The 19,921-nt window shown below is 32.9% G+C and overlaps 4 protein-coding genes across 7 annotated transcripts; all 4 read left to right on the top strand.

Annotated features, from left to right (window-relative positions):
- Positions 1 to 193: 193 nt before the first annotated feature.
- Positions 194 to 1,875, top strand: Bma-exos-1 (the record flags this gene model as incomplete). Of its 2 annotated transcripts, none has more annotated exons than XM_001902159.1 (4): positions 194 to 388; positions 829 to 924; positions 1,234 to 1,356; positions 1,639 to 1,875. In XM_001902159.1, 4 exons carry the CDS (start codon positions 194 to 196, stop codon positions 1,873 to 1,875), a joined length of 651 nt encoding a protein of 216 aa, XP_001902194.1. The 2 variants fall into 2 exon arrangements, with proteins under 2 accessions (XP_001902194.1, XP_042931016.1); XM_043075082.1 differs by having other exon boundaries at positions 365 to 388.
- A 1,076-nt stretch (positions 1,876 to 2,951) lies between these two features.
- Bma-mlcd-1 (putative malonyl-CoA decarboxylase) lies at positions 2,952 to 7,549 on the top strand (the record flags this gene model as incomplete). The annotated part of the gene is made up of 11 exons (XM_001902158.1): positions 2,952 to 3,143; positions 3,408 to 3,542; positions 3,776 to 3,898; positions 4,070 to 4,225; positions 4,451 to 4,615; positions 4,967 to 5,051; positions 5,411 to 5,566; positions 6,049 to 6,175; positions 6,525 to 6,619; positions 7,071 to 7,192; positions 7,475 to 7,549. 11 exons carry the CDS (start codon positions 2,952 to 2,954, stop codon positions 7,547 to 7,549), a joined length of 1,431 nt encoding a protein of 476 aa, XP_001902193.1.
- A 2,298-nt stretch (positions 7,550 to 9,847) lies between these two features.
- Positions 9,848 to 15,439, top strand: Bm9294 (the record flags this gene model as incomplete). Of its 2 annotated transcripts, XM_001902157.1 has the most annotated exons (13): positions 9,848 to 9,906; positions 10,764 to 10,924; positions 11,161 to 11,269; positions 11,825 to 12,085; positions 12,260 to 12,440; positions 12,793 to 12,921; positions 13,033 to 13,168; positions 13,245 to 13,346; positions 13,464 to 13,596; positions 13,724 to 13,942; positions 14,184 to 14,307; positions 14,561 to 14,725; positions 15,248 to 15,439. In XM_001902157.1, 13 exons carry the CDS (start codon positions 9,848 to 9,850, stop codon positions 15,437 to 15,439), a joined length of 1,971 nt encoding a protein of 656 aa, XP_001902192.1. The 2 variants fall into 2 exon arrangements, with proteins under 2 accessions (XP_001902192.1, XP_042931015.1); XM_043075081.1 differs by lacking the exon at positions 9,848 to 9,906 and having other exon boundaries at positions 10,792 to 10,924.
- A 1,954-nt stretch (positions 15,440 to 17,393) lies between these two features.
- Bm3225 (Uncharacterized protein) lies at positions 17,394 to 19,250 on the top strand (the record flags this gene model as incomplete). Of its 2 annotated transcripts, XM_043075079.1 has the most annotated exons (7): positions 17,394 to 17,436; positions 17,597 to 17,709; positions 17,886 to 18,056; positions 18,252 to 18,338; positions 18,629 to 18,713; positions 18,910 to 19,052; positions 19,188 to 19,250. In XM_043075079.1, 7 exons carry the CDS (start codon positions 17,394 to 17,396, stop codon positions 19,248 to 19,250), a joined length of 705 nt encoding a protein of 234 aa, XP_042931013.1. The 2 variants fall into 2 exon arrangements, with proteins under 2 accessions (XP_042931013.1, XP_042931014.1); XM_043075080.1 differs by lacking the exon at positions 17,394 to 17,436 and having other exon boundaries at positions 17,611 to 17,709.
- Between the last annotated feature and the right edge of the window lie 671 nt (positions 19,251 to 19,921).

Here is a 19,921-nt window from a genome sequence, read left to right as displayed (position 1 = left end):
TCCATTCACAATACTTTTGAAATTCATTTCAAATTTCGTTATGAATTTTTATACTAAAATTTTTCAGTTATCCAAAATTGGATTACTGAACATCACTTTATTATCTCCAGCATCTTTCTAAATCAACTTCGTGTTCTTCCAATCCCTAATCAATTTCTGATATGTCCGTAGATGTATAGGATGAACGTTTCAGATGAATACAAGCAACAGTAGCAGCAGCGGCAGCAATGCATTTTTCAGAGGTGAAGGATGCAGCAAGTATGTGATACCAGGTGATCGGCTCTTTCCTATTAGTGAACAGTTGAAGGCAGGTATCGGTACCTACGAATTGTTCGGACATATTTATGCATCACTAGCTGGTACCATGCATATGTATACAACTGTCGAGGTAAGTTTTTCTATCTCATGTAAATTATAAGTTATATTATAGATTATTCATCTTCAGAATTAAATGGTAATTATCACTTTCACTGATAAGAATGGAAAAAAGGATAACACACTGCTTGTATTATTTGACAGGTTTAAATGTATTTCTCGAAATTGTAGACGGTTTAGTACCTTCGAAAATCCTAAATCTTGTAGAGTGTCTTTACTTTTCATTTTGCAGAATTTATGTGAGGACAGATGGAAGGGTTTCTTTTCGGGAAAAAAGTTTCAACTTGAGAGAAATTCGTCACTTGGAGACATGTGGGGAACGCAAATGCTTTCATTTATTATTACCTGTTTTTTTTTTTTTTTTTTTTTTTTTTAAAGTTGGGAGTTTGGAAGATGTTGAATAGAACAGGAATTGAAGTACTAATACTTTTATTCCTGCAGTCTAATTTATAGCGTGACAAAGAAACAAAAATAGTGGAAGTGCGACGAGAATCGGAAAAAGAGAAACGACATGTCATGCCATACGTGGGGTGTATTGTAACTGCAAAGGTTTATTTTGCTTAATGCTCATCTCTACGTGGTTGCCGAAAAAGCTAGAAATCCTAAAACTGAAAAAACGAAACAAAAGAAATTTAAAAATTTACAATTCTAAGTGAACATAAAACCTGCCTTAATGTATTATCGGATTGAACATTTTCTATATCAAGCTTTTTTTTATAATTTCTTTTTTCTATTATTTTTCAAGATACTAAGCTCTTTAAAGTGTTGATAAAGAACGCTATATAGACCAATTTAGCATACTAAGCTTTTGTTTTTGATTTGGATATAGGCAAGATTGATGTAGTTAGCTTATTTTAGGTGCAAAATATTGGTCAGAGGTTTGCCAAGTGTACGATACACTGCGTGGAGTGTTCTGTTTTATCTCACGAATTTAATGGAGTATTGAGGAAAGAAGATATAATGCCTATCGAGAAAGAAAAAGTGATTTTTTTCAGCTGAATTAAATTATTGAACTTTATGTATATATGTCAATGATAGATATACTATTGCTTTCATTTTTGGATGAACTTATGTATATTTTGTTGTTTTCACACTTTCAGAAACTTCCAAATAACCTAGGAAAAGATTGTTGCATACAGGTTAATTACAACTTTAAATAATGAGCGGATTAAACCGAATAGCGATTAATATTAGGAAGAAACAAAACTATCTGCTGTAGTAATCTCGATGATTCCTTAAATAGGACCTAATATATTTTTGCAGGTAAAACTAGAGCAATGTATACATCCCGGTGATGTCATCCTGGCACGTGTTATTGGCTTCGGTGATAATCAGCATTCATATTTACTCAGTACCGTAGAAGATGAATTGGGTGTTGTGAGCGGTATTGGTGATTTGGGTGAACGAATGATACCATGTTCTTTTGGTGAAATAAAATCAGTTATATCAGGTACACGTGAACCTCGAAAAGTTGCGCATATACCTGATCTGAATCATTGAATTTTTGGATTTCTATAATTTGTTTTGTGTTTACTGTTATTCATGTTTATTTTGTTGATTTTAGGACGAATTTTTAATTTAAACTCATGTTTTGATGTATGAAAAGAACCCAAAGTTTCTCAGAAAGAAATTTGAGATTTAAAGCCTAAGGGAAATATTGGAGATATCTACTTATTTGAAAAAAAAAAAAAAAAGGTAGATCCTACTTTATAATGAATTTTATGTTGTAGTATTCATTTAGGGTTTTGACGGTCAATATTGTGAGCCTTTTGCCGGCTAACTTATGCTATTATGTTGGGTATTTTTCTCATTGCTAAAGATCCTCATGTACAACTCATGTCTTAGATTTATGTTTTCATTAAATATTCAATTACTAATACATTCTTCGTTATGCGTGATGTGAAATGTGGAACATGATGTTCGAATGTTGATTAAAGTTAACATGTTACTAAATGGAATGATTTTATGAGCTTAATCGTGGAATGATTTATCAGCTTAATCGTTACTGTGCACGAAAGTCTAAAACGTTCTCTTCACATTCGCAAGAGACAGGATGCCACGTTTTAATTATTCTTCTATTTTCCTTAATAAAAAAATTGCTTTAATAATTGGCCTTTCCGTAACTGAAGTCCGAGATTTATCACTTACCTAACTGAAGTTATTCAATTTGATCACTTATTTTAATTATATATTTTTTCACAGATTAATATTTAGTCGAAATGTATCCAATCGCACTGTTGAACAAATGACAGCGCTTCTGCATGAGTAATTTAAAATAAGACTATTATTGTTTCTCCACACCAATCTCTGTATTTTACGGCTGGAGTGATTATAAGGATGGAGATAATCACGGAAACAATTAGGGTCACTAAAAGACGTTACGACTTCATCTTTAAATTTCATAGTTTTCTCGTGTGTCATCTAAATAATAAATGATTATCCATAAATATGATCAGGATTGATTTCGTTGAATTATTATCAGTCCGAATTAGCATGAAAACAGAATTAATCGCAAATATATAGTTATTTTATGACGGATAGCGGAGTAATTTAAAATGTATCATTTCAGGCTTGTAATGTTTAGTCGATCATTTACACCTAATTTATTATTTCTGATAGGGCAGAGGAATGCTATTACAAGAAAATTGTTCGCAGTTACTTTCGGTCCTCATTATCGTGTAACAGCCAAAGGGTATCAAGCTAATTCAACGACTGTCAGAGATATATATAGCAAACTTACGTCTTATTCATCATCCGACCAATGGCGTGTAAGTACTTTTGTTTTGTAAGAAGAGATTCCCATGGCAGGAGAACTCCGGTAAGAATGTTATACAGCTACGTTATTTCATAAGTCTGAAATTTAGAAACTATATTGTTCCATCTTTATCAGTTAGCTTGATACATTTATTAGGGGAATACGACTATATGTAAAAACTCGAAAGAGATTCACATTTCTTCCGATTGAAGTACTGATTATTTTTAACAATTTGGCTCTAATGCCTTCTGCTTTACAGATTTACATTATTTTACAGGATGCTGGAGAACAGCTAGTCGAAAAGTATTTTGCATCATCGATGTTATACCGACGTTCTATTTTGGTTGAACTTTCGCAGAATTTTGGTGTAGATCATGCAATACTTAAACGATCCATTGAACTCTACCATAAAGTTTGCAGTTCATTCTCATTAATTCAGCATTAGAATACAAATGCATCAAGGAAAATTTATGGTCAAATGACTGTAAGCTAAAAGATAAATGGTATTGTATTAGTGGGATACGGATTCTGAAATATTTAGTAAAAATCAATATACAGGTATGTTGCTATGAGAATATACATTTCTGGAACATAAATATTTCTTTTTTTTTTCTTTTAAATTAATTAAAATTCATCCATTTTCAGAATGAACAAGCATTTATGAATGTTGCTTCAGCATCACGTCCACATTATTTTCGACTTTTCCAATCTATTGGCAACATGACAGGCGGTGTGGAAAGGATATGTTCGATGCGTGCTGATCTTTTGGTGTGTACAGTCATTACACTTTTCAATACAAAAATTTTGTTAAATCTTATTTCTCTGTACAGGTAGAAATTAGATTACTAATAAAAGAAAGTTATCTTTATCATAAGGACAATATGATATGAATTGGAATTGGAATCTTTGTTTAGAGATTATTTCACTTTTGAATTTCAGGGAATGCTCTGTTCTTCGGATTTGACGCGAACTGATAGTGCAGCGTTACGACCGGTCGAAAATTGTTTTCGTGAATTACTGACGCTTTGGTTTTGTCAAAGTAATTTGCGTTTGCAACAACTGACGATTGAATCACCGGGTGACATTCTTGATAAAGTTAGTCTAATTACATTTGTAATTTTTTATTTTCAGGATTTAAGAGAAATTTCTGTCATACTATTATTGACGAGTGGTTAGATCTGTAAATTTTTATTCTCTGAGTAAGGTTTGAAATTTAATTTCTTGGTTTTCAAATGTAACTACACATGTAATTTCGCGACATTTTTAGGTTATCCAGAATCAGTGAGCTACACAATTATTCATCAGTTTTCTTTCTCTTAGGTTATGAAATATGAAGCTGTGCATCCAATAACCGGTTTGATAGATATGAAACGACGCCTTGGTCCTAATCGACGTTGCTTTGTGTTTATGCATGAAGCAATGGCTCGTGAACCGTTGGTTGTTGTTTATGCCGCATTTATGAAAAAGATTGCCAAAAATCTTGAAGTTAGTCGGATTTTCTGCTAAATTATAGTCTTTAAGTTAAATTCGCTAAATACAATTGTCATTTTACATGTTTCGTCGTTTATTAGTTAAGTTTCTTGAGGAATCTTCAAGATCAGTGAAGATGGATATGACCACATTCAGATGACAGTATCTTTCAGAATTCGCATATGAATTTCTTAGCAGTATTTAAAGGAAATTATGAAACTGTTTCCTTATAGTTTTCTTATATCGTATTTGACAGTGATGGTGGTAGAAATGGCCACGCATTAAAATAACTTATTGAAATCAAATATATATTTTTCTATAGATCTATTTATTCTATAACAAAATTGTAATTCTGTCAACTTTCAGGATATAATGAATGACGCCGATATATTTGAGGATGAAAATGTAAGTGATACAGCGATCTTTTATTCGATATCATCAACACAAGCAGGTTTTGCTATCTTCATATCATTTTCAGAATACACTTAATATGAGTTTTTTAATTAGAATATCTTTACCTGCTATTTCTTGCATTCTTTTTAATCTTTAAAACTGAACATTATACTTTTATGGTAAGATACTGGCAGATGTTTTGTGGGTTTGGCTATGTTTCAATTAATGACTACTTATTTAACAACTGCTGTGCCAATTGCTTCATGTCCCGTAGTGATGGTAACATTGACTTTTCAAAAGGGATGGGAGGATGTTGTTATTCATCTCAGAAATATATCTGGGATCTCAAAGCACCGTCGTATTTTAATTATAAATAATATTCACGATTCATGTTCAAATCAGCTATAATAATTACAGGTTTGCGTGGTATCGATCTGGGTAATATGTTGATAAAGCGGGTAATTGCAGAGATTTCAAACACCAACCCGCACATACGCGTATTTGCAACTTTATCACCTATGCCGTATTTTCGTAGCTGGCTTTTACGATCCCTTAAATGTGCAGCACCATCTGGTAAAACGTTTCTTTAATGTGAGGTTAAAAGTCTTAACATGAGATTGAAAACAATAGTATTGCAAGAATAATTAATTTCAAATATTCCTAATATATCGGGAAAGTTAAAGTAATGACTTTCTTCTTCATATCAATTAATTTAGCGATACCTCGTGTATTTCTCTGAATGGTCACGAGGTTTTGATGATTTCAAATCATACCGGTTTGGATTTTTCAATGAAATCGGATGTTACTGGATGTGATCTACGGTGGTAGGCATGTGATATCAAATTCCCGCTTCAGCGCCACAGCGTTTAATATGTCGCTGACATGTGGCGAGCAGATTTAAAAAAAAAAAAAAAAAAAAAAAAAAGAAAAAAGTTTTTGAATTAAAAAAAAAACATTAAAAAAATTTTTAAAAATGAATATGTGAGATTAACTGGATCTATAGGAATGACACCACTAGTTATTATTTTTCATTTTTTATCTTCAAAATATTTCAGTAGATGTGATTGATGAAAGATTATTGGAAATTTGTGAGGAAAATGAATTCTTTGAAGGCGACATTAGAATAGTCGAGCTCGTACGATTGTTTCTTTTGGATCATTTGAACAGAGTTAATGCTAGCAAGTATGCTAATTTTCTTTTCGAATAATGGTGGTTTAGAAAAAAAAAAAAAAGAATTTGAAGGATTGGTCACCGCAGTGGTGTTGTTTGCAAGGAGTGAAAGCAGTGTCTTAAGTAGAAGATACGAGCTCGAGATAGGTGAATAGGAAAATTTTCGGTTTGGTACATATCTTTTATCTTTCTGTTATTGAGTTGAGAGATGATATTGATGGAGTTATTAACCAATACAGGCTTCTTAAATTTGGTAAAAATGAAATTTTGTTGCTTTATAGAGAGAATTAGTTGAATAACTCTCTCCTAATATGGTATGCCAGAATATTCCTTTTCACCAAATATTGAAATATATTTGCAGATATGAAAAAATTTTCGAGATTATTATGCATTTAGCGGTTCGGTATTTGCTGGAAGCAAAACATTCTGCTACAGGACGTGCTTTTGATCCCGTTGGTTGGTAGTTTACTATTACTGCATGTATGGTATTAGTTCCTTTATTATGAAGAATTAGATGCGATGTAATTACTGATAAATAACCTTCTACTATTTTACGTTGATGTACTCGTGAATGGTGAGATGCGAATTAACTTTTGTTAATTATTCTCTTTTCACTTTATTACTCATCTTTTTCAAGTTAGTAATTCACTAGTTTTATTGACTGTCACACCTTTTTATCTGTCTTAGAAATCCTTTTTATCTTGCATAAGAATGGATTTCACAGTCAGCGTACTGTTACTATGTTTGAGACTGACTAGGCTTTACTTTCACTTTTCCAATTATTTATCTTTTTATATTTGTAATTAAAAATTCAAACTGTTTTATTTCATGGAAGCAGTTTAATTTAAATTAAGATTTTAATCTGTTTGGGTTTTCAGATTTTATAGATATTCTTCATTTATTTTAGAAAATTTTCATTTGCGAAATGGCGCAGAAATTTATGCTGTAAATTGGAAAGCTGATACAACAACAAAGGGAATGGAAAGTAGTTATGGTGTGATGGTGAATTATCTGTATCGATTAGATCAGGTTATTATATGCACTTGATGTATCTAAGCATTGAAGATTCTTTACTTAAGAATGACAAGTAACAATTATAAGTAAAGTATTCAATCTGTTAAAATTTATTTGATTATCCTTTACGAATTATTATGGCGATTAAGTTCTATTAAATTATTTCTGGTGACTTTTTCAAGAATTACTTGAGTTTATGTGACTTGACTGTTTTAATTATAATTTACTGGTTGCCTTGGTATACAGTTAGATTTGGTTATATGCGAAATATCAAGTTTGAAATTCATATCATTTCAGGTTATGAAAAATTCAACTCAGTATATTCAAAAAGGAGAAATTGCAATTAATTCTGACGCTCTAGCGTTATTATAATAGGAGCCAAAGAGAATATCTTTGCATAAGAATAATAATTAACTGATTTCTTAGACGTGGCGTTTTATTTTCATGATCTCATAATTTCGCATTATTTGACTTCCAATATCTTATTTCTTAATTATTCCAATCTCTTGTCTTCTCAGATACTTCTGAAAGGTAATGGATTCAGAACCCATAATTTCTGATTTGATCTCACGCTTCAACTTTTCTTTTTGATGAAATGTGAAAGTGAGTGATGCGGCGGTTCACAATTGGAAAATTAAAGAAAATAGAAAATCAAGCTCATGTTTTTATTTAACCTTTTCGAATTTCATATCTGGTTATCTTCAACATTTCATTCTTTATAATAGGAATCTCGCACTTTCTTAAAAGTGCAAACAATTCGTATGCCTCCAATATTTTGGACAACTGACATGTCTAACTATTTCCTCCAGCATTTTCATTTCTCACTGTAGGAATCTCTTACTTTATGAATTAATGAAGCACTTCCTAACATTTTTTACAGTGTCACTGTCTTATTCATTGTGCGAATTGTATATTTGGTATACCTTCCAGATTAATGAATTAAATGCCGAAAGAAGGAAATAAAGGAATTTTTCGTCTCCTTTCATTTCTTAATTATAAATCTATTCAAGGAATTAATTCAGTAATTCGGAAAAGAATTTATGTAAATGTCATTTGGAGAACGAAGTGTTCAGGATTCATACATTCATCAAATTTATCCTGAGGAGGATGGTATCATTTCTTTCATTTTTTTCTGGGAGATTTGAGATGCCAGTCATTAAAGCGATCCTGACTTTCAGGAGTGACTCTTATCCTTTCGTATCGCTTGATAAAAATTCTTATCGTTTTATGTCTGCCCTATTTCAAGCCGATAATTTTCATTGCCAAAATCAAAATTTTCTTTGGGACTTTGTGCCGTATTTCTCGACTGCATAATGCATAATGCTATTGAAAAGTTAAGTTCCAATTCCCTTTTGATCTACACTTCTTCGGCATAACCAATTTTTACAGTACAACTAGTATTCCAGCACATTCTTGCATCCACCGGTGCTTATGCTAGCACATTGTATTCTGAGATTTCTGGTGCCATGCTGTGTATATCACTGTGACTATTTTTTTTCTTGATTGAATTTTCAGAAATTCGGTAAAATTAACTGCACAGGACGCTAAAACCACTGCAAATTCAATTCAGTGTTATAGGGACGTCAATTTATGCATCTGTCAGACCTACCACAATTATGCATTTGTCAAACTCATCTCCTCTCCTTGTCACACCAACTCTCGGCTATCACACCCACAGATGCGCAGCGCCATCCGCAACGCGACACGTCGCGTGGCTTCGCATATGCGCTACGAAGGGCTACTATTGCAGCGTTATAGCACGTGTAAATAACACTAATTTCGGAGTTACGTTACACGGCACAGTTATGAGGGAGTGAGATTAGCTGATTAGCAATCCCGTTTAGCATTGGAATTGATATGAACATTGTGCTTAAGTAGCAATCATCATCCGAGAGAGAAAGGTTTTGAAGCGAAAACATTTGATAACCCGCTTATTTCGGCGGTTAGCGGCAGGAGTTGAGACGGGTGTGGGCGTGTTCTTACCTTTTTCCGTGACGTGCTTTACACAACTCTTTGTTTCTATTGGGCGTGTACATATATTGCTAGTTGCAAGAGCAACATGAAGCCTTGGAAGAGACGTAGGCTAATTAATACTTTTAGCTTTGCTGCATGATATGTAAATTTTTATTCCTAAGTTTCGCTTGTGTATGTGCAAGAAGTGTCACGGAGTCATTTCATTTCCGTCATGTTATTTAATAGGAAATAATTCACGTTTCTACTTGCTAGGTGGATAATTTCACAGGTTTCTTTACTTGCTTAATTAATGGTTTTGTCTCTTAAACATTTTATCATAAAAAATAATATGCCAATTGAACTTGAAAGTAAAGTCTTTGGATCCTTTAAGTAGCTTAATTAAACGATTTCCAGAAGTTTGGAAATTAGCATACTTGATGCTAATGAAAATACCGAAGAATCCCGATCCTTTGATAACCGTCAAGGAATAAATGGAAAAATGACGCCACAAACAAATATCCAGGAACTTTTGTTTGAGACCTTGTAGTTGTACTTATTGTGCGAGAATTCTATTTATCTCTAGCAACCCTAATCAGTAATGCAGGTATTATGACAAAAGCAAGCGACAGCAATTGTTTATGCAGTAGTGTTGTGGTGGGTGCTTAAAGTGACAGATTTCTTTATGGCATCAATCGTTGTTGGCTTTTCTATCGTTTCATGGCGCAAATTGATCCCACTGCATTGATTCAAGCATATATTCCATTTGCTAAATCAAGGTATTATTCCATTTCTTAACATATTCCATATAGGATAGTTTCGATGACCAGGTCATGATTTAAAAACTTTGATACAAAAACATATGGTTCTAATAGGTCTAGTACTTCACACAATGTTCAGTTACTGAAAAGGTGAAAATATAAGACAGAATGGTTCCTTAAATGAATCCTTATATTTTAAGAAAACTAATATAGTCACCTAGAAACAAACTGTTTAGTTTGCACACAGCGAAGAGGAGAAAGAGAGACAGTATGTTCCAAATGAAATAGTCACTGTTTTTATTCTTCAGGATGCGCGTTCTCTGTGTTGTTCATCTCAATGAGAATGAGTGAAAAGGAGTGAGAGAGAAGGGAAAAAGAAAAAGTGAACGGTTGGATCTATTGAGAAGTTTGAATAAAGTTACGTGAAAGCCTTTCCTAAAACTAGCATTGTTTGTAGTTGTTCAATAGATGAGTTAGTACGAAGCAGGGTTGAGCTATGAAAAGACCGACAAATACAAAAAAGGGAACCGAAAGGAGTAGTGATAACCATCACTGGGGTATCTTCAGTGAATTATTGTTATTGATATAGTAATTATAATGGGATAACTGCATTTTAACAATGAAATTTCACAAAGATTTCTGAACTAATTGGCAATTTTTTCTTTTAGAGGTATATTTCATTCCACTCTTTTGTGTTGACACTCTTTCGCTTTTTTTTTCTTTTTTCATTTTTTCTGTTCTTGTTTTACTCCCTTTGCATATGAGAAGGTCAGATATTATCTTAATATGTACATAAGTTGTTATTGTAATGTTTTTTTTTTTTCTCTCTCTCGGTTTTTCTCCACATAAAGTTTGATAAATGAAATTTATTATAGTCAAAGTCTTGATTCTGAAAAACAATCAATGATGCGATCTGCTGCGAAGAATTGCACTGTACTAAATTCGTCGGTGTCTAATTCAGGACAAAGCACGTCAAGAACATGCGAAATTGTTGAACGTGAACGTGGATACGAAATGGCTGCCAGTGCTAATTCTGGTCTGTTTTGAATTTCCTAACAGAAAATCACATTTACTATGCCCTTTCATTTGAAAATCAGTTCAAGAAGGCTAATGATTTTATTGGGCTATAACTTCTAATTTTATCTTAAAATTCATAGACGGAATATGAATTTATTATGTGTTATACAAATGTAGAGTTAGTTATCGATTCAGTGTAAATAAAGTTAATGACACTAAAAGTTTTAAAATTAATTGCCGAGACACTGTGTTTAGGGTCAACCTCAAATCATGCACCACCGTCATTTGACTCTACAGGACTACGTATGATTCAAACGAATTATCGAGATAGTTCGTCATCACCACGTTCACCTCCAGCTCGATGGTTTCTTCTTTATCGTTTCTTTTGCATACATTTATAACATGTCATGAACTTTTTGTCGTAGAAAACGGGTGTTACACGGAAAAAGGAGAAGTTGAAAAGTGCCGCTGATTTGATACTGATATGTCAATACAGTTTGATGTTGAACTATGCATTAGAAGCTTCCCAGCCCACTGTCTGGGAAATAAACAGAACTGACATTCCAGTATGACAGACTGATGAATTTTTATAATCGGATTAATTTATCGACTTTTCTTTGACCTGTTTTATTATTCATCACCATAGCAAGTGTCTTTTGATTAGTTGAGCATCACAGTAATGCAGTTTTTTAAAGTGTCTGAAAATCCGATGCAGATGTCGAGAAGTTTGAATTCTAATTTCATAAGCATGTCAGCAGATTTTACCTGGCATGATTTGTTGTTTTAAATCATTTTAAACACGCAATGGGAATATATTTTCGAAACATCATGAACCTATCTATTTTACTACTTAAAAAATAAGGAAACTATCAGATAAAAAAAGACATGCAGCTTATATAGCAAATAAGATCTTTTTTAGCGCCAAGCGGTTAAAAAATAATTCATCCACATCGTCAGCGCGTAGCTCAAGTGTGAGCAGTACTGTTAGTACGTTATCAGCAGTTATTAATCTTAATAATCAATCGCCAAAAAGTCATGCTGTCTCGGACACTCCACATAAAAGTGCAGGAAAACATCTGAACAATGCAAATTCTATCCAAGCGAATGTTGGATCGACAAAACTCACGAAGTATTTTGCTCGAGACATGCTCCATGGCACAAATAATGTTAGACGACTTAAGTATGGTTTTTTAAGTTCTAACAAATGAATTTTGTCAGTGTGCTGATAAAAAAAGTAGGAGTTTCTTGGTTATGGTCGTATATTCTTTCTCTGAAATACAGAACTTATAAAAATTTTTATGCTTTTTCAGAACAAAAATGAAGTCTTACAAACTGTTTGTTCTGTTTGTTTCAGTTCTCCGCCAGTTCGCATTAACTCTCACCTGGATCTTGCAAATCATAATGGCTATGATGATAACAGACCATCAACGTCTAAATGTTTTACATCGGGATCGAAGATCCTACTAAATGGTGCAGTAAAACGGCGTATGGACATAAATACTAGTCACACTTCCACCAGAAAAATGGAATCTCAGGTTGACTTTGACTGTATTAATTTTTAGACGTTATTTCAGTTCTGCTTCATGCTTTTTCTTTAGTTGCTATGCTTTTTAGCGTACCTCACTTTAAAAAAGTAGAATAGGGGGATAACTTTTGGAAGGATTTTCATTAGGAAAAGAAGTTTATTATCTCAAAGTCCATTTCCTTTTGCAGTACTTAAGTTTTCATTCAGGAAAATCCAAGGCTTCGGAGAAAAAGTTTAGGGATAAAGGAGTAGTGTGTCATATGGTTAGCTGGATTGAATAACACTCCGTTATGATCGAAAAGTCTGTTTCTGATTCTTCAACGGTGGCGAAATTCTTGTACTCTTTCATTTATGTTTTTCAGGGTAATAGAATTCTGAACGGTAAAGCTGAAGGGAAACGATTGATACCAGAAAGCAGCGAATTGGAAACCAGATTCCCTGCAAATAGTCGTACAGTATTTTATGCAACATGGGAAGGCAGCCGTGTTCTGGTCTGTTTCGATTTATTTTCAAGATAGTGTTCAGAATATTTGTATATCCATTAATTTTGAAGTGATTTCATTGCTTTGAATTTTCTGAAACTTCTGTTATTTTATTTTCAGAATCCGGATGGTCGTAATGTTGGTGTTGGACTTTGTAACTATTCCAACGACTGCTTTTTAAACGCTGTTCTTCAGATTATTTTGCACTGCATTCCGTTTGCACGATATCTTGGCGAGCATCTCCCCTTATTTTCTTGTAAGCTAACTTTCTTGTTTCACTGCTATATTTCATGTTCTGTCTGATCGTTTTTTGTGCTAAATTTAAATTGCAGGTGTGAAGGATTGTGTCGCTTGTGGTCTGGCGAGATTTATAAGGTATTCAATGTCGAGCAGACAACCATTCAAACCAGCTTGGATTAGTTTCATTCTAGAAAGTAGGATTATCTCTTGTTTAACGTATTGTGAATTATACTTTATAAATCAAAATATGCTTTTATAAATAAGGTTTTAGAAATGTGTTGATTTGTTATAAGTTACCCACCGTTTTCCAGAGGCATTTCCATCTCACCTGTTAGGTGCACAGGAAGATGCTCATGAAGCTCTGAATCACATACTGGATGCTCTCGATTCAGAAGCACGGAATGGAATGTCCTCTTCTGATCGTAATTTCTCAGATCCATTGAAGTACTTTTTGTGTTGTTATTGCATGAGAATATCTTTTAGAATATAAAAAGCCAGAAAAACTTTGATTTAGCTGAAATTAGAGATTATTCTTATTCCTTGAAAACTAGGCTTGTTTTTATTTTTTTAGTGGACCACGCTTTTCAACACCAGTGGAACAACTTTTTGTCGGGACATTACGAAATCAAATTCAGTGTTCGGCTTGTTCCGCAATACTAATAAATTACGAGCGCTTTCGGGAGCTTAACCTTGGCATAAAGAAAACAGGTTATGATAGGCGGATAACTTTGGAGGATTTGCTCGACGATTATTTTGGCAGCGAAGTGTTGAACAGTTTTAAATGCACTAAGTATCTTTTGTTTTTGGCTCAAGAATTGGACTGACAAATTCTTGAAATATAACTTGAAAGAATAAGTTAAGTGAGGGGACAAAAAAAGCGCAAAGATTAGTTTAAAATCAAGAGATGATATTTGAATTTTAATTGGTGTGAGTACCTTAATGGAGTAGTTAGGGAGTCGGAAAAGTGATCAAAGAGAAGGAATAAGTGTCCCGGAATTAAGAGATATGTTCTATAATCATGAAATCTGCAGCTGTAAGAGGACGACGCAAATTCAACGTAGTTCACGTATTCTGCGTGCACCGAACCTTTTACTTATCCAGATAAAACGGTTCAATTCGTTTGGTGGAAAAATAGGCGTTCATGTTAATTTCAATGTATGTTGTTTCAAAAAAACTTGTCTTGCGTTATACCATAAACATTCATTGGCCTATAGTATGTCTTCAAATGACTGCATTGTGCTTCTGATACAGTCTTCCTTTGAATCTACTCGCCTTTTAGTTCAAGATTGCTGTAATTCGTTGATCACTGCATAATGCCCCTCATTTTATATAAAATAAAAAAAAAACATAAAATTTATATAAAATTTTATATAAAAAAATTGCATTTATTGTTGCTAGTATTTTTTAGTTGAGGCTGGATCTCGAACAATATATTCATCGTGGAGGAGAATCACATGTTTACGAACTTACTGGTATTGTTCAACATATGGGTAATGCAGTGGAACATGGTCATTATATTGCTGTTGTAAGAGGTTTTGATGGTAGAAGTTATTATATGTTCGATGATGAACAGGTATATAGTGTATAAATATTGTTTTTTGTAATCGACATTTGCATAAAATTTCTATGCAATCGACATTTAGTTTATTTGCTGAGAAATATGGAATTTGACTGAAGTAAAAAAGAAATTAGCTGCATATAACATTTACGTAACTATCCTACTTATCTACATCTCCGTTTTTGGTTTTTCATTGAGTCGCTTCAGCGTAATGTCGTGTACGTTAGAGTGATCGTTTTTAAGTTTTCAGAAAATGTGGAATGAAGCTTAAAATATTTACCGCAGATCACTTTACTGATTTGTCTGTTAGTGTTTAATAATAGCAAGTATATTTGTTTTGGAATATTAAGCAAAAAAAAATTTTTTGGAATATGAGCACTGTATCTGACGTGCATTCTGATATGTTTAGTTTTGTAGATTTTAAAACTTTCCTCCAGTATTTTTGCACTTAGTGATGTTAAATTAGAATGACAGTCATTCCGACGAACTTTTTTTTTGTCACCGTGACATAATGATTTTAAACACTTGCTTTTCTAGCGTCACAGAGTTTCTCTATCTGAACTGCACAATACACAGGCGTACATGCTGTTGTACGTTCGTTGTGATGCATTCAGGAATTCCGTCTCATCTTCGGTAGCATTGAGTGCTGCAAATGAAACACAGAACGATGCACCTACCAGGAATCGAGTGATGAAGCGTCCATATATACAAATATCAATGGATACTTAAGCTTTGTACTTGCAATATTCACGGATTAATGGATGGTCTGAAAAGGGTCTTTTTACATTTGTTTTTTTGAGGCACTACTGTTTAAATAAAATTCCAAAAAGCAGTTGTAAACTAGAGTATCTGCGGATAACTTTGAGAGTTGTAGAGATGATTTAATGAGAGTGATAGCTGATTAATATTGACCACATGGTTTCAGATCGAATTTCTTTCTGTGACTTTTGGTAATATGAATTTTATAAGTGCTGAGAAGCAAGCTCCTAAAACTGTTTTTTCTTTTGTAGTGTTGCTTAAAAATGTGCATGTATTTTTTGGTGGTGTCATTTTATATTATATTAGTTATGTTAAAATACTAGTATTGGTGGAAATAGACTTGTTCTTTAACTGTAATCTTGTAAATCATTACTGACCACTGCTAATTAATTACTGCGTAAAGTTTATGGCAGTTTTGTTGTCTGTTTCTTTTTTCGTACCGGTCATTTAGGCCCTTTATTTGTTCAGTGTGTGCACTGCCTTTAGAATTACTTGAAATTGTACTTCTGGCGTTATATTTAAGCAACATTTAAGAATTTTTTCAATTTTTCTGCCTTCTATCAATTTCTATTGGATTACAGTGGAACTGATTTTATGATCCTCGTGATCTGCTTTACACTGGGTTCATTTGTTTTGACATCTACTTTGTTGGAGATCTCGTTGAATTCATTATGATATACTTCTGGTGACAATGAAATGATCTCCCACAGTTATTCCCGATATTCTTACTGTTTCCCTATTTCAGAATAAAATATAATTCTGGGGGGGGGGGGGGGGGGGGGGGGGGAGGGGTGGTTTATGCATATATTTCTAATGGGGAAAAAACAAATACAGCTGAAATATATTGAACAGTTCTCTGTTTTAGTGACTTATCAACTTCATTTAAAGTGTTACAAGTCAACGAATCTCCAGCCCTCACTTTCCAAAATGTGTTAATGAAAATAAGTGCTTCTCAAAAATTATAAGGTTATTCATTATTTAGTCTCCCAGATTTCTTCTAGTTGTGGGAAGTCCATTTTTTGGAAGATTCAGAAGTCCATTTTTCCAAGGTTTATCATTAATGTCCTTTTTTACATTTCCATACACAAGTAATGTGAAAAAAAAAAATTTCTGATTTTAAACAAAGTTTTGAATGTTTACTTCGTCACTTATTTCGGAAAAAGTGTTTGAAAATGCAGGGAAACTGCACATTTGTTTGATGAAGTGCGATGTTAAGAAATGAAGGGCGATGGAGTATCTCTGGATTTCTTAGTTTTTACGGGTTGCCATTTTGCTTTATGGCGACTCTTTTCTGTGTTGGTTGTATATTTATTTCATTTTGTAGGGTAACTTGTTTGTTCTGATACCAGTGAATTGTGTCTTAAATCGTTCCATATATTTCTTTTTCAGTATTTTTCTTGTAGCAGTCTGAATCTTTTGAATTTAATGTAGTACTTCATTGATATATGGATTTTTCAAATCGTTGAACATCCTCTGGAAGAAGTGACAGATTCAGCATTTGTATCCAACATTGACGTGTGCATTCTAATAATTTAACAGTCTTCATGGTTTTTGGATGTCATTCTCAAACTGTTTCTCAGAATTTCTAAAATTTGATATTATTGTTTCGTATTTATCAACGAAAAATTGCCTCGGATTTTACTGTTACATTATTTGTTTGTTTGTTTTTCTTTTTTCAAGCATTAAAGTTTGTTTCCTGTAAGAATTGTTTTAGTATAAAGCGGTATTTCGGAAATTTTTATCGATTTTTGCATGTTTACAGGCTGGTAATTTTTTTAGCTACTAGAAGAGTATAATTATGCGATATGACCACGGAGCATTTTATTTTGTTTCGAAAGTGTGTGTCCTGGACCGATGTTTGCATTGAGATATTCCAGAAATATTTGCTACCTTCAAGTGTCATGCGGTAATTTCTCTTTAAAGGATGCTTCAAGGACTGATATTTGAAGCAGTCACTTTTAACTCAGGTCTGTTCAAAGCGTTTGCTTAAGGTAGTGGATTATTTTGTGACGAACGAAAGCTAAGCTGTGAACATATCAGAGAGGAGACCGGTTGAACAGTTGATGCTGTTGTTGTTCAGCCTGTTTGGGTTATTATATGGCACATTCAGGATAACAATCTTTTCAGGTTTTTGCTTGATAATGTGGGCGGTATCGAAAGACGGTATTGAGTTGTTACATGATTGGCTGGATGAAGTGGGTGATACGGATATGAAAGTACGAAGTAATCGTTTAGTAAAGGTGGAAATTTCGCACTACTAGCAATTCTAATATTAAGACTGATTCTTTTGGTAATCTTGAAGTTACGTAGTGTATTGGGAATCGGAGATGTTTTTTTTATGAATAAATACTAATTTAGCCCAAAATAAGGTGTGATAAAAGTGTGACAGTTTACACAACACTTATTATTGTTGCAGCAGGGAATGATGATATTTGATTGCGATGAAATGATGCCCATTTTGAAGTCTCTTTCCAAGAAATTTCCTGTCTACAAGTTTGTTGGGAAGATTAAGCCTCATGTTCCAGTGATTGAGAAAAAAGTTGATCCCGAATATGAGGCTAGGCTAGAAAAGTTGAGGCGAGAAGAGGTAAATATCTAGGAAACTGTTTGTAATTCGTTACTTTTTCTTTAAAATTTTTAGAAAGTACCATGATCTTTTAAACTTCTAGTAAGGTTCATTTTTTTATTTCAAGATTTATTCAAAAATGAACTACGTGTTTATATGTGCAGTTGATTTTTGGGCTTAATTATTATTCGGAAAGATAAAAGGACTTTGTTTCAGGAAGATCGCGAATATCGTAAGATGACACGATCAGTTGATCCTAACCAGATTTATGGGCGTGAAAACTTGTTACATGGATTTGCTGAAGTGTGAATTTACTAGTTGCTGTTAGAATTCTCCTTATAAGATTGATCTTTACTTAACTTTCATTTTCTTGCTTGACGATAGTGAAATTATAAGCTTTCTTGAACTAATTTTTCTCTTAAATGTATGTTTTTTGTATTTTTACTGTGTTTTGGGAAATATAATTATAATTTGTGAATGATAATGCTCTGAACATTAAGCAGCGGTTAGTAAGTGGTCTGTTACGATTATGATAATCACTGAATCTCAGTTGTGTTGTGGAACGATGATTGTAAAGTGCTTTTGTATTGCAGGAAATGAAAGCAGTGAATAAACAGTTGATGGTGATATTAAATACACTTCTCACAGTAGCTGGTGGTTTTTCATTCGGATATTTTGGTAAACGTTTTTTGGTTTCAAAAAAGTATTTTTTGAAGTAATTAAAATATGTACTGGATCATTTTCAATACGATTCATTGTCCTACTTTTTATATTTCAAACTTTGAGGGAGTTGGTTATTTTTTCTTAATGTTCTCATTATTGTTGCAAGACTTTCAGTTTTTCTTCATGAATATCAAAAATTTTGGTATTTTAGGAATAGGTTATGCTTATCCAAATTTACATCTGAATGTGGCATTTCGAGTAGCTCTTGGTCTAGTAATTGCCACTGTTGTTTTCTTCGCAGATCTATACTTCATAGTAAAAGGAATGGATGATGCAGGAGAGAAACCAATAAAGGTTCACAAATTTACCTCTTCAAGACTTGTAGATATTTGTGATTGTTAGAAAGCTTACATGACAATAGATTTTTGTTTGAGGAGATTTCATGCCATGTTTCGTTAAGACTTCAAAACATATAGTAAAAATTTTTAGCCAAAGAAGATGGTTGTAACAGAGAAGATACGGAAAAGTAGTACGATAAAGAAAAAGCAGTGATTGAATGCGTAGAGCAATGTTACGATTTATAAGGAGGTCTTTTCAGTTTATTTATTTCGATTAATAGTATAAGTAGTAGAATCTGTCGTGCGACTTTAAATGTTGCATCATTCATTGTTTTATTTTTTTTTATTATCTAATTTTATTAACATTTTTTTTTGCAGCGAATAATTGCAGTTTTTATTTAAAGAAGTTTATATGTAAAAATGGAAATTTATATGTAAAAAAATAGCTTGAAATACCAGGTAGTTCAAAAGAATTTCTAGAATAACTTTATGATATATTTTACTCTTATACATAAGGTTTTTGCTTCAACTAAATTATACCTATGTGAACTTCACTTTATTATGTAATGACCGTGCTATTACCATCATGCTCTTGATAAATTTTCTTTTGATTTTTCACTGTATCACAGATGAAGTTTTGTTTCTTATGTGTTAATTGATATTTTTATAACAGTCAGATTTAACGGAATTATTGTATATCCTTTTGTCTTTTTGTTTATTTAAGACTAATTGTTTGTGTTCTACCAAAAATAAGTTTTCCAAGATGTATCATAAAATATGATTTTGTATACTATACTATGGTTCTAAGATTAAAAAGCAAAATCGAAGGTGAATGTGCGAAAATATCCAAATAAAACTTAATATCGAAGTATGGCATTATCATGA

Source organism: Brugia malayi (genome assembly GCF_000002995.4).
Source record: "Brugia malayi strain FR3 genome assembly, contig: Bm_v4_ChrX_scaffold_001, whole genome shotgun sequence".
Classification (NCBI taxonomy): Eukaryota; Metazoa; Nematoda; class Chromadorea; order Rhabditida; family Onchocercidae; genus Brugia; species Brugia malayi.
This window is presented reverse-complemented; position numbering and strand designations above follow the sequence as displayed.